Source organism: Trichechus manatus, unplaced genomic scaffold (assembly GCF_000243295.1).
Source record: "Trichechus manatus latirostris isolate Lorelei unplaced genomic scaffold, TriManLat1.0 scaffold00087, whole genome shotgun sequence".
Lineage (NCBI taxonomy): Eukaryota > Metazoa > Chordata > Mammalia > Sirenia > Trichechidae > Trichechus > Trichechus manatus.
In genome coordinates this window covers 5,167,985-5,181,756 of record NW_004444023.1, presented here as the reverse complement: position 1 = coordinate 5,181,756, position 13,772 = coordinate 5,167,985, and the positions used below count along the sequence as shown (strand labels likewise).

Here is a 13,772-nt window from a genome sequence, read left to right as displayed (position 1 = left end):
ACTCCAGTTTGACCTCATAAACATTAACAAAAGAAAACCCCCATTTCCAGACAGGGTCACATTCACAGGTACCGGCATTAGGACTTCCACATATCTTTTGGGGGTGTAATTCAACCCATAACACCTGCCTTACATTATTTTCCTATCCACCTAGTATAATGAAAATCTAAAATCTCGACATGTAACAGCCCTTTCTGGGATCATTAGCGCTTCAGATATGCTCAGCCTCCAGGAGCCACTTACGCAGTGACAAGTTTGGTTAAGACGGAATGATCACCACCAAGTAGTTGAGGACATGCCATCTGAGGAGCCCAGTGGTCTCTGAGTAACCTGAACAATTGTGTATTTGATTGATGGCAGCTCCGTGGCTTGGCCTTTTGGGTAACCTGGCCTCCCCCTTGCCCTACTCTGCAGCCAGCTATGCTGTCCCACCCCCTACCACTCCCTTCTGCTATGCACCAGCCAAACTGCTCCTTCCCTATCACACCACCCCTCCCCCATCCACTGCCCTCCTCTTGGATTCTAGACTAGGCCAAGCTCAATCCCACCTCTGGAGCTTTGCACATGCCGTTCCCACTGTCTGGAATGCTTTTCCCCTTTTGTTTTTGCTCAGCGGCGCCTTCTCACACTTGGCTCTCGGACCCTGAGATTGTCCCTGATCACCCCGGTGAAGCGCCTCTCCACCTCCTGCCAACCCGCTCTCTCACCACATCTCCCTGTCGCAGCTGAGAAGTGTTTGTGGAATTTTCAGTGTCTCTACCATGTTGGAAACTCCAAGAGGGCTTCTTGTCCCTCTTGTTCATCATAGTGTCCTCAGAGCCTACAAAGGGCCTGGCATGCAGTAGGGGCTTCAAGGGTGTTCCTTGAATGACCAAGACACCAACAGCCATTTTTATTGTCTTCTAGAACTTTCCAGAACCTGCAGTTTGACATAGATAAAAGAAGAAATGTGATTCACGGCCTGTCGTTTAATCACAGATGAGCTTCTAGAGAGAACCCTTCAATGTGCAGTCCTGCTCCTTCCTTAAGCGGTGCTCTACAGTCTGGATTAGCATCAGGGAGCCCACAGATATGCCCCAGATAATGTGAATCTCCTCCTTTTGACTGTCCTGTCCTTTCAGCCCTCGTCTCCAGCCAGCTGCTGGGGTATTGATGGAGGAGACTTCTGGCCCACAGGCGAGGGTAGGGCTGGCCCCCTCAGCGGGGGGACCCTGCCTACCATTTCCATCACTGTCTTGATAATAAATTGTTTGATTTGATCTGGAGGAGTCTACCATCTGCCAAATAAGTTCCTCTGGGAAAATTTATTTCCATTCATCTACCCAGCCTTTCTTCATTCATCTGTCTACCCATTCATTCCCTTCAACCTTTCATACAACTATTTACTTTTAAATTCATCTGTCTAAACTTCAATGCAGACACCCCTGCATCCCTTCTTCCACTTAACCATCCATCTGTTCATCGATCCATCTAGCCATCCATTTTCCCACACATCCATCTATCCATCCACCCTTTCATACAGCCATTCACTATTTCATTCATCTATCCAAACTTTTGTGCGACATCCCTCCATCCATTCTTCCACTTATTCATCGATTTTCCCATATATCCATCCATTCCATCCACTCTTTTCCTCCATTCATCTGTCTACCCATTCATCATTTAATCCACCTAGTCACTCTTTCATGCATCTATCCAAACTTTCATCTAGACATTTGTCCATTCATTCTTCCACTTATCCATCCATCTGCACTCCCACTCTCCCTTTTGTCCATCTGTCCATCCCTCTATTCATTCATACTTTCATGCATCTATTCATTACCCATGCATTCTTCCATCCATTTGCCTTTCCTCTCTTGTACATCATCTTCCTTTTATTCAACAAAATTCAGCATGTATTTACTGAGTGTGTGTTGTATGATATACATTGTGTTACATGGGGGATTCTGAATGAACAAGATATACCAAAATGACTTAGGTTTCTCTAGAGAAAGAACCAGTTAGACATAGATACACAGATACATAGAGAGAGATTGATTTACTTCAGGAGATTGACTCATGTTTTTGTAGGGGACTAGCAAGTTCAAAATCCATTGGTCAGGCAGTAGTCTGGAGACTCCTGCAGGCTTACATCCCAAAATTTGTACATCAGGTGACTGGAAGAGTGTTCTGGCAAAATGTCTATTTATAGTCTGAAGGCAGAACACACCCTAGGGAAACTCCCCCCCCCCCTTTTTTTTTTTTGCTCTTAAGGCCTTAAACTGATTGCTTAAGGCTCACCCGTATTATGTAAGGTAGTCTGCTTTACTTGAGGCCAGCTGATTTAATCACATGTAACTCTTCTATATCAGCAACTAGACTAATGTTTTACCAAATAACTGGGCACTATAGCCTAGCCAGGTTGACACACAAAATTAACTGTCACAGTCCACTCCTTGTTAACTAGGCACCTACACATATCTCCTTAAACCGTAAGTAATCTCCGAATAAAGATGAGCAAAGTCATACTTCTGCCTTATGTGATACAACTATCCTGCATACAACTGAAAAGCACCCCTTTTCCAGAGAAGATGCAGAATTAATATAGCTTCTTTTATGATAAGTAATGGAATAAGAGAGGAAGTAAAATAAATATTTTATATATATAAACTATACATATATATACACATATATATACTTAGGAGTATTCTTTCCTTATGTTCTTATGAATATGTTTGCAACTGGTCCCATGGTTATAGCTGGTATTATAAGTACCTTCTTCCACTACCAATTCCATGTTCCCTTTGCCCTCAACAAGCACTACAGCTGGCTGTGGTTCTTTGGGAGTGTAGCACACCTCCTCATGGGCCACACTTTGTGCCTCACTTTTCAGGGCCTGCTGGGACTTGAGTCTAGTTATAGGTCTAAAAGCAGAGATGGGTGGTGGGGGTGGGTCCTAGGACAATAAGCAGTGTCTTTGAAGGCATCTGCCTCGGGAGGTCATTGTAGGTTACTGCGGCAAAGTTGGATTAATCTCCGATGGGGGCAGAAGGGCTGATTCTACTGGCAAATATGACTCAACGTAATTTAGGGGCTCAATGCCCTCAGTTTCATCAGTATCTGCCCATATGTCCCCATTCCAATTTTCATAATCCATTTTTTCCCAATCAACGCTCTCACTTTAACCTCAGACACTTTGCGAGGTTGAGAATTCAGTTGGTGGTGTAATTCAACCACTCATAGGATGAGACTTCTGAGTTTGGTTTTCAGCAATCTAAGCTCTGTGGCTACAGGAGATAAGATTTTCTTTGAGACCGCACATAGCAACTTTCCTGTCCTTTATGCAATACTTGACCTGAGAATTTGAAGCCCTGAGCTCATCCTTTTCTTTCTCCACCTCATCCATTGAAAGTAGGAGCAACCAGCCAAGATCATTATACTTGTCAGTTTGACAGAAATGTTCTAAGGTATCAAATACATGATCACCCAGAGCCTTGTCTTTCCTAAGTATTTGATTAACAGTGTCCAATGGTGATATTTTGCGTTATCTCTATTGGCACATCACACCATGGACTACCAATGCCTTCTTTACTGCTGGAAATAGAGTCATTCATACCTTTAAATCTAACCACATTTGAGACCCAATTCTAGTAAAAGGAGATAGTATTTAAATGAGACTGTTTTGGATTATGATAAGCACTCCTGAAGAAACAAAAACACGGTGAAGTGATGAAGCATGATCAGCATAGGGATGGGAGGACTCCTTGGGGCACACAGGGAGAGACTGGACACACAGAGACCAGGGAGGACGCTGGTGCACCATCCACACCTGTGTGATTGAAGCTTGGGCTGGGAGAGTAGGAAAGTCCAGGTGGTGGGAGGAAGAGAGGAACTGGGGAGAGATTTCAAAGACAGACTGGCTAGCACTTAATGAATGAATAGATTTGAGAATTAAGAAGAGGTACCACCACCCGCCTTTCAGTGTGTTGTACTGTGGTTGCTTGCATGTTGTGATGCTGGAAGCTATGCCACCAGCATTTTAAATACCAGCAGAGTCACCCATGGTGGACAGGTTCCAGCAGAGCTTCCAGACTAAGACAGACTAGAAAGAAAGGCCTGACAATCTACTTCTAAAAACTCACCAATAAAACTCTATGGGTCACAGCAGAATATTGTCCAATATAATGCTGAAGATGGGCCCCCTAGGTTGGAAGGTGCTCAAAATACACAGTGGCCACAACAGTGGACCCAAGCACCCTGCTGACCCTGAGGATGGCGGCAGAATCATTGTTCCATTCCATTGTGCATGGAGTCATCATGAGTCAGAGCCAACTTGACAGCAGCTAACAAGAAGAGGTAGGAGATAAAGATGCCTCCTTGGATAAAGCCCAACTGGCAGAATAGAGTTGACTATTATGAAATTAATCAGTGGTAGCGACAATTGCAGCTGCTGTGACAGAAGTGGTGTCTTCACTAGAGCAGATTATTTTAGCCTCTGGTAACAGAATACAGCTATTCTTCTGGCGAATGTATTCTTTACATGCTTATCAAGGATTAGAAGCAGTTCACATTCACCTCCGGTGGATGACAGGCTGCACAGACAGGCACACAAACCACACACACACAAATGATTACATGCGTAAAAGGCGAAATCTGAGTCAGCTCTATGGATTGGACCAATAGCAAATCACTGGTCTTGATATTGCACTATTGTTATGCAAAATATTAATAGTTGGGGAGGCTGGGTGAAGGGTGAATAGGACCTCTACATTTCTTTGCAACTCCCTGTGATTCTGGAATTATTTCAAAATAAAAAAGTGCTCCTTCTTAAAAGCTTGAGTAGCTATCTAAGATACAACTATTGGTCTCTACTTGCCTGGAGCAAAAGAGAAAGAGGGAAACCAAAGACTCAAGGAAGAAACTAGTCTGCAGGACAAATAGTCTACATGAACCACATCCTCATCTACCCTGAGACCAGAAGAACTACATGGTGCCCAGCTACCACTACCAACTGTTCTAATCAGGGCCACAATACATGGACCCTGGCAGAATGGGAGAAAAATATGGAACAGAACCCCAAATTCCTAAAAACAAAGCCAGACCTCCTAGACTGGTTGACACTGGAGGACTCCCAGAGATTATTGCCCTGACATACTCTTCAAATCTGAACTGAAACTAACCCCTGAGGTCACCTGGTAGCTAAATAACAAATTGGCTGAAAAAATAATATCACCTGTAAGTACTGTGCTCTTTTAAAAATCACCTATACTTTAAAACAAAGATGAGAATGTAAGGGGGCAGAGAAACTAGATTAATGGAAATGGAACAACCAGAACAGAAACAATGTGAATGTTCATGCATTGTGAAGAATATAACCAAAGTCGCTGTACCATTTGTGTAGAAATTGCTGAATGGGAACCTAAACTGCTGTGTGAGCCTTCACTGAAAGCACAGTAAAATACTATTTAAAAAAAGGCACTCCTTAAATATAAGGGACAGGTTAAACATTAACATTTTCAATTAACTATTGAAATATCAGTCACAGAATACACAATTCACTTTGTTTAAATGTGCACAATTCAATGGTTTTTAGTATGTTCACAGAGTTCTGCAACCATCACCACAATCATTTTTTGTCACCCCCAAAAGAAAACTTGTGCCCATTAGGTATCACCCTCCAATCTCCACATTCCTCCCAGGCCTAGGCAACCACTAATCTACTTCTTGTCTCTATAGATTTACCTATTCTGAACATTTTATATAAATGGAATCATACAATGTGTAGCTTTTGGCAACTGGCTTCTTTCACGTAGCATAATGTTTCCAAAGTTCAGCCATGTAGCATTATCACTACTTTATTCCTTTTTATGGCTGAATAATATTCCACTGTATGGATAGACCACATTTGTTTATCTGTTCATTAGTTGATGGACATTTGGGTTGTTTCCACTTTCTGGCTATTATGAGTAATACTGCTATGAATAATCACGTACAAGTTTTTGTCTGAGTGGTGTACACTTTTAGTACACTTTTCTCAACAGTTAAACTTTATTCTATAGTGATTTCATTGATATATATTCCTAAATATTTGAGTTTCAAATGTACTATAATTAGAGTTATCTCTATTATTTTTAAATAGATAGTATGTCACAGGTTTTGTTCCCCAGTGTTATAGATTGAATTGTGTCCCCCTAAAGTTATGTTGATGTCCTAACCGCTAACTTGCATCACCAGGGCTCACTTCCACAGATGTAGTGGTAGGCTTCCAGCACATATTTGGGGTGGGGGGCACAATTCAGTCCATAACAGAAGCATCACATTAATTACTTCCTGACTCCTCACAACAACCCTGTGACTTAGGTTTGTCGTGCCCATTTGACAGAGGAGGAAACTGAGCAGTGAGGTGACTTGTTCGAACTCCTGCTCTTAGGTAGGGATGGGACTGAGAGCTGAGCCCAGTTCTGCCCGTCCCCACACTGTGAAACTCCCATGTTGTTCTGTCAGGTGTTGTTGAGTCGATTCAGACTCATGGCGACCCCATGTGACAGAGTAGAACTGCCCCATAGGGTTTCCAAGGCTGTAATCTTTACAGAAGCAGACTGCCGCATCTTTCTCCCCCAGAGTGGCTGGTGGGATTGAACCACCAACCTTCGGTTAGCAGCCTGGCGCTTAAACGTTGTGCCACACCCATACAGTGGTTAAATCCTGTTCACGTGGAGAACTGTTGACTCAGGAATCCCCCTCAAGTGTCCCTTCTCAGGGAAGCCCTGGGCGCTTCAGCCGGACCTGGGCTCTGGGCAAGTCCTCACTGGCGGACCTTGATCTCCGAGTACTCGGTGGTGCTGGTGGCCTCCGGGCCCTGAGGCTCCTGGGGCCTCAGCCCGTGGAAGACGAGGGAGGCGTAATGGAGTTCCTCCTCTTCTCCTGAGGTGGGGGTGGCCACAGCTGGGGGTGGGCAGTCTGGGAGGCCGCCTGGCCAGGAATCCTGCCTGTGACCCTGAGTGGAGGGGGGAGAAGGGGATCAAAGTAGGAAAATGGGGGCCAGGAGAAGGAGACAGGCTCCACAATCAAACCTGGAAACTGAGCATTTGGTCTTTGATCCATTCATTTCGAAAACATTTACCAGACCCTCATTCATTCAACAAACATTTAAGTGTAATAATACCTGGTTAAGGGGCGTTGGGAGCCCTGGTGGTGCAGAGGGTAAGAGCTACGGCTGCTAACCAGAAGGTCGGCAGTTCGAATCCATCAGCTGCTCCTTGGAAACCATACAGGGCAGTTCTACTCTGCCCTATAGGGTCACTATGAGTCAGAATTGACTCTACGGCAACGGGTTTGGAGTTTTTGGAGGGAGCCCTGGTGGCACAATGGTTAAGCTTGGCTGGTAACCCAAAGGTTGGCAGTTGGAACCCACCCAGCGGCTCCAAGGGAGAAAGATGTCGCAATCTGTTTCCATAAAGATTACATCCTAGGAACCCCTATGGGGCAGTTCTTCTCTCACTTAGAGTTACTATGACTCAGAATGGGCTCTATCACACACAACAACAATACCTGGCCCTCGCTCATCAATTGCCAGTCTCATAAAATCCTCCCAAAACTAACTGGGGAGGTGCTGTTGTTAGTTGCCGTTGAGTCATTTCTGACTCATGGCGACCCCACGGTGCAGAGTAGAACGGCTCCATAGGGTTTTCAAGGCTGGGACCTTTTGGAAACAGATCACCAGGCCTGTCTTCCAAGGCACCTCTGGGTAGGTTCAAACTGGCAACCTTTGAACTAGTAGTCAAATACTTACCGTTTGTACCACTCAGGGACTCCTGGGAAGGTGCTATTATCCGCATTTGTCAGATGGAGAAGCTGAGGCTGAGAGGCTAAGTAAATATCCCAAAATCACACACTGAATTAGTGGTGAGGCCCAGATTCATGCCCAGGGCTCTCTAACTCCAGCGCCCACTGTCTTATTGAACAGCTCCCCTGTGCCAGGCCCTGGATGTTCAGTGGGGAACTGAGCAGGCACCATACCTGACCTCACGCAGCTTCCAGTGTGGTAAAGGAGGCAGATATGAAGGTAGTAGTCAATGAAATTACTATCTAATTGCAAATTGTGGTAGGATGCACAAGAATGGAGTGATGTGATGAGGACAGGGATTTGCTCAGCCCTGGAAACTGCCCTGAAGAACTCTGATGACACAGTGGTTAACAGCTCGGCTGTTAACTGAAAGGTCGGCTGTTTAAACCCACCAGCTGCTCCACAGGAGAAAAGACCTGGCAATCTGCTACTGTAAAGATTACAGCCTTGGAAACCCTATGGGGCAGTTCTGTCTGTCACATGGAGTTGCTGTGGGTCGGAATCGACTCAACAGCAATGGGTTTTGGTTTTGTGGGACCCTGCCCTCAGGGAGCTCTTGGTATTTCACAGGTTCAGGCATCTGGATGCAATTGTGAAATTGTGTTACCAAAAAAAAAAAGAAAACCCATTGCCATCAAGGTGATTCCGACTCATAGCGACCCCATATGACAGAGTAGAAATGCCCCATAGGGTTTCCTAGGCTGTAATTATGGGAGCAGATAGGCAGGTCTTTTCTCCTGCAGAGCCACTGGGTGGGTTCAAATTGCCAACCTTTTATGTTAATAGCCGAGCACTTAACCGTTGCACCACTGGAGATCCTAGCACATGCAAAGTCACAAAAAGTTACTAGCTGGCTGGGAGCATTGAGGTGTGTGTGTGGCTGGGACACATGTGGGGGCATGGTGGGTGGGAGACAGGGAGAGGGGAAAGTGAGACACCTTTACAGTCAGACCCTGTCAAGATTTGATGGGAATTAAGGAGTTTGGACTTGATCTCTAGGCAACAGGGAGGACCTGAGGCATGTAAGCGCAGGGGCAAGTGGATGTGCATTAAGAATTGGTGTCTGAAGTGTGGGTGGTCTTGGGGACTCTTGAACTTTGTAGTTAACAATAATTATTTTGGGGAGATCCCTCTGGCATTTTGTCTTGGGGAAGCAGGAAGAAAGTGGGCCAGGGGTCCTGACAGAAATGAGGAGGTGGGGACAGGAAGGGCCCAGCTGGAGCTCAACAGCTCTTGGTGATCCTCCAGCTCTGGGAGACAAGACAGAAGGCAGAGGGAGGTGACTCCTTGGTCACTGGACTGGGTGACCGAGTTGATAGGGACCCAGGAGAAAAAGCTTATTGGGGCAAGAAGATAACCTAAGTCATCAGAGAAGCCTGGTGACAGTCTTCCCGGGAAGGTAACCAGATGGGACGTCGATGGACAGAGGACTCATCGCTCACCCACGTGATGGTTCCCAAGACAGAGGGGGCACCGGATCCTCCAGTTGTTGTCTTGGTTGCCATCTTCCTTCGGGTCTTCACCCTGAGGGAGGAGCCCAGGGCCTTCAGGCAGGAGGCTGTGGGCTTGGGGTAGGACTGCTGCCCCCTGCTTAAGAGGCTAGAAGGGCTGACCCAGGCTGGGAGGGGCGTGGGCACCATGTCTAGCCTGATGACTTTTATTAGGAGAACACAAGCCCCCTCCTGGAAGACTGGGCTCAAGAGTGGGAATTTACTCCTGCTCTGAATCTCTTCCAAGTTGCCGTCAAGTTGAATCTGACTCATGGTGACCCCATGTGTGTCAGAGTGGAACTGCGCTTCACATGGTTTTCAATGGCTGATTTTTTTGAGAAGCAGATCACCAGGCCTTTCTTCCGAGGCACCTCTAGGTGGATTCGAATCACCAACCTTTTAGTTAGTAGCTGAGCACTTAACCGTTTGCACCACCCCGGGACCCCATGAATGTCTGCCAGGGGTTTGTTTTAGGAGTCCCTGGGTGGTACAAACAGTTAAGCGCTTGACTGCTAATGAAAAATTAGCTATTCGGACCCACCCAGAGGTGCCTTGAAAGAAAGGCCTGGCCATTTACTTCCAGAAAAATCAACCATTGAAAACCCTATGGAGCACAGTTCTACTCTGACACACACAGGGCCACCATGAGTTGAAACTGACTGAATGGCAACTAGTTTGGTTTTTGGTTCTCAAGTTCCTAGGTCCTTGGATGGCACAATGGTTTGCTCTCAGCTACTAACAGAAAAGTTGATCATTCAAATCCAGCCTATGGCACCGTGGAAGAAAAGCCTGGGTATCTACTTCCCAAAAACCTGCCATTGAAAACCCTATGGAGTGCAGTTCTACTCTGATACACAGGGCGTCACCAGGAGTTGGAATCGACTCTGCAGAAACTGGTTTTCTGAATCTCTGGCCCAAGACCCAATTCTCACAGCAACCACTGCCCCATTCAGATTCCTCCACCTGGGATTCTTGGGGAATCCAGGGCCCGCACCCCCTCCCCCCCTCAAGGAAGGACACTCACATGAGGAAGATGAGGCAGGGACAGAGAAAGAGCGTGGAGGCGACACCAGCTCCCACGACGGCCGCCTGAACAAATCCTCCCTCACACTGGGGTTTCCCTGCTGACGAGAGGGATTTAGGGTGACTTCCCTCTGAGCCCCAGGACCCTTGAGCACCACCCTCCTCCCACAGAATGTGAGCACTCCTACTGATGAGCCCCCAGCCCTCAACACCAAACACACCCCTTTCCTCCAGCCCCAGAGACTCTGCCCCCAAGTTCTTCTAGAATCGACACTTCTTCCGCCCAAGCCTCAGCCCCTATCTGACCCCCGACCTGGCAGCAGTAGGACCGTGACGCTGTGGGCGCCATGGTCGTTCCGGGCCTCGCAGCCGATTCCGAGGCCGGGACTGAGCCCAGCGCGGAGGCTCAGGGAGCTGTTGGCCCAGGGCCCCGCGGAGCGGGAGGTGACCATGACCGAGGAGTTGCTGCTGTTTCCCTCCACCAGGTGGTCCCCAACCCGCCAGTGCAGGGAGGGGGCGGGCCAGGCTCGGGCGGAGCAGCTGCAGCGCAGACCCTGGGCCTCCCAGGAGCAGGAGGGGCTGAACAGCTGCGGGGCGTCTGTGCGGAGGGAGGGGAGAGCTCAGCGGCGGCCCCTCCCACCCAGGACCCGGGCGTCCTGCCTCCCGGGGCCCCCACACTCACAGAGCACAGAGAGGCGCAGAGAGACCCGCCGGGAGCCCAGCAGGTTCTGAGCTTGGCAGGTGACCTTCCCTTCGTCTTGCTTCTGAACCCGAGGCAGCTCTAGGACCCCAGGGTCCGAGGGCTGCGAGAGGCTCACGGGTTGTCTCCCCCTTACCCAGCTTAGGGTGGCAGGGGGGCTGCTGTCAGCGACACAGGCGAGGCTCAGGGACTGGCCCTCCAGGACTGGGAGGGACATGTCATTCCTGAGGTTGTCCAGGACTGAGGGGAAGGGAGAGGGAAGCAAAGAGGCAGGATAGACGTGGAATGGAGGGTACAGGGACCCTCTTTCATACCAGTGTTCCAGATACCCGGGCCCACGGTGTCGTTCTCTGTCCCTCCTTCATACCTGTCCTGTTTGCTTGGGACACCATCACTCTCAGGTTCTCTGGAGGATCTGAAAAGGAGACAGGCGCCTGGCTCAAGGTGGGCAGAGGCTTCCCTGTGGGCAAAAGGGAGCCATCCTGGGGCTAGGGGTTTGTGGGGAGATTGCTGAGCCCCAGGTACAAACCACACAAGAATTCAGACAGGTAGGAAGCCTGCTGCCATCACCCTGGGGACAGGCCCCCTCCCAGCTCTGGGAACTGATTCCAGAGCCCCCGCTGCCACACTGTCCCCCCTCTTGTAAACCCACCCTCACACTCACACTGCACAGAGAGGTCCAGCGAGCGCTGCTGGGAGCCCAGTCTGTTCTCTGCTCGACAGGTGTAGTGCCCTGTGTCCTGGGGCCCCACCCGAAGCAGCTCCAGCCTCAGGTTTTTGGAACCCGATGAAGGGGACCAGGAAAGCACCCTGTCGTCCAGGACCCAGCTCAATGTGGCCCGGGGCTGGCCATCAGCCGCACAAAGCAGCTTCAGAAACTGGCCTTTCTGGACTTCCAGATGTGAGATGTTTCCCTGGGGCTCTGGGGCTGGAGAGGGAGGGGGAGAGTTGCAGGGAGGGGCGCCAGCTCCCTAAGGCCCCCAAAACCTTTTTGTTCCCCCAAATGGACTGGCTTAGTCCCTGCTCAAATCACTGCCCCCCCACCCCCCCCACACACTGGTACCTGACCCTTTAGCCCTGGAAATGCTGATGACAACGTCCTTTGGGGCATCTGCAAAAAGATTGTGAGTTGGCTTTGGGAGGAGTGTTTCCCCACAGCCACCCAGCCAGAGAGAGCACCCCGGGAAAGACAGTGTGGTGCCCCAGGGAGGACCAGGGACAGCCAGCACCGCGGACACAGCTCTGCCCAGAGGATCACACTGTCCCAGTCACCTCCCAGGGCAAAGGCAGCTTCCCAGGACCCACTTTTCCTCCCATGGACCCTCCGGAGCTCCAGCCTGCTGGTTGTCATGGTGATTTCTCACCTCCCTGTGCACCTGGCCTGTCCCCACACCCCAGTTGCCTGCCCCCAAACTCACTGGCCACACTCAGTCGGACGGTCCTCGCAATGCTCATGCCATTTCTGGAGAAGTCCACTCGACAGGTGAGTTGGGTGTTGTGGTCCTGGGGTCTCGGTGTGAGGGTGAGCACTGAGAAAAGGGAGGCTTGTGGTCCAGCTGCTTGTTGGGAGACGACCGCCCCCGTCCAGGAGAACGTGGGGGCCGGACAGCCCTCAAAGTTCCCGGGAAAAACACAGAGCAGTGTCGCTGGGTGTCCCGGCTCCAGGGTCTCAGGGATGTAGACATCAGGCTTCTTTGTCAGGCCTGGGGAGGAGAGAGGGGGGATCCTAGCCCCCAGACTGTGGCCCATCTGTCACAGTGACTTCCCAGCCCATCCTGGCTCGAGCCAGCTCCATACCTGTCACTTCCAGGGATAGCGTGTATTTCATGAAACTAAATTTCACATAATTTCCTCTCTCCACCCGAAAGAAGTACACGGCCATGTCCCTCCTCTGTGCGTCTCTGATCACCAGCGAGCAGCTCCTGTCCCCGGGGTCCCCGAGGAGCTGGAATCGGTCTCTGGTCTGAGAGTTTACTTTCCTGCGTGGGTTGTTTGTGGCCACTGGAGCATCCAACATGGGATTGGCCTGTTCCCGGAACCAGTAGCCGAAAACTGGGTCAGGGTGGTTCCAGCCACCTGGAGGGTAGGAGAAGGTGCAGGGTATCAAGACACACAGGCCCTCCTGCACCGTCACCGACTTTTGCACCTGCAGCTGGTATTTGTCATCCAGATCCCGGGACTCTGGGGGAGACCGAGGATTAGTGGGAGCCCCAGCCCCTGCCTGGGACCCCTGGCCCCCAACACACTCGATCCACCACAACAGCGGCAGCAGTAGCGGCAGCAGTGGCTGCATCTCTGCAGTTAGGGGAGCTGGACCTGGCACCCTCTGTCTTCTGGATCTGTCTGTCTGTCTGTCTGGAAAGGAAGCTCTGACAGGAAGCCTCAGCAGGGAGGGGCAGGGACTGTCCACAGAAGAGGAACCTCAGCAGCCCAAGGTTCCTGGGAGATCGCCTGCCTCTTCCTACTTTTTCCACACATGCATGGCTCAGGATGGGCAGTGTTTCCTTCTGTATTACATAAGGTCCCGTGCCATCCTCACAGTTGTTGCTACATTTGAGCCCATTGTTGCAGCCACTGTGTCAATTCATCTCGTTGAGGGTCTTCCTCTTTTTCAATGACACTCTGCTTTACCCAAGGTTCACTATGAGTTGGAATTGACTCTACAGCAATGGGTTTTTGGGTTTTCTACTTTACCAAGCATGATGTCCTTCTCCAGCGACTGTTCCCTCCTGAT

The 13,772-nt window shown here is 49.5% G+C and overlaps 2 protein-coding genes across 5 annotated transcripts in view; one reads left to right on the top strand and one right to left on the bottom strand.

Moving 5' to 3' along the window:
- VRK3 (VRK serine/threonine kinase 3) overlaps positions 1 to 2,190 on the top strand; it is a 58,975-nt gene extending 56,785 nt beyond the window's left edge. For all 4 annotated transcript variants that reach the window (XM_023736298.1, XM_023736295.1, XM_023736297.1 and 1 more), the window contains exon 16: positions 907 to 2,190. The gene's annotated coding sequence lies outside the window, so the exon portion shown is untranslated. The remainder of the gene's footprint in view (positions 1 to 906) is intronic.
- A 3,221-nt stretch (positions 2,191 to 5,411) lies between these two features.
- LOC101359560 (sialic acid-binding Ig-like lectin 11) lies at positions 5,412 to 13,479 on the bottom strand. The gene is made up of 10 exons (XM_023736294.1): positions 12,836 to 13,479; positions 12,457 to 12,741; positions 12,102 to 12,149; positions 11,703 to 11,966; positions 11,406 to 11,453; positions 11,021 to 11,278; positions 10,652 to 10,936; positions 10,340 to 10,436; positions 9,268 to 9,349; positions 5,412 to 6,976 (listed from the first exon to the last, which is right to left on the bottom strand). Exons 1-10 carry the CDS (start codon positions 13,329 to 13,331, stop codon positions 6,785 to 6,787), a joined length of 2,055 nt encoding a protein of 684 aa, XP_023592062.1. The 5' UTR covers positions 13,332 to 13,479; the 3' UTR covers positions 5,412 to 6,784.
- Between the last annotated feature and the right edge of the window lie 293 nt (positions 13,480 to 13,772).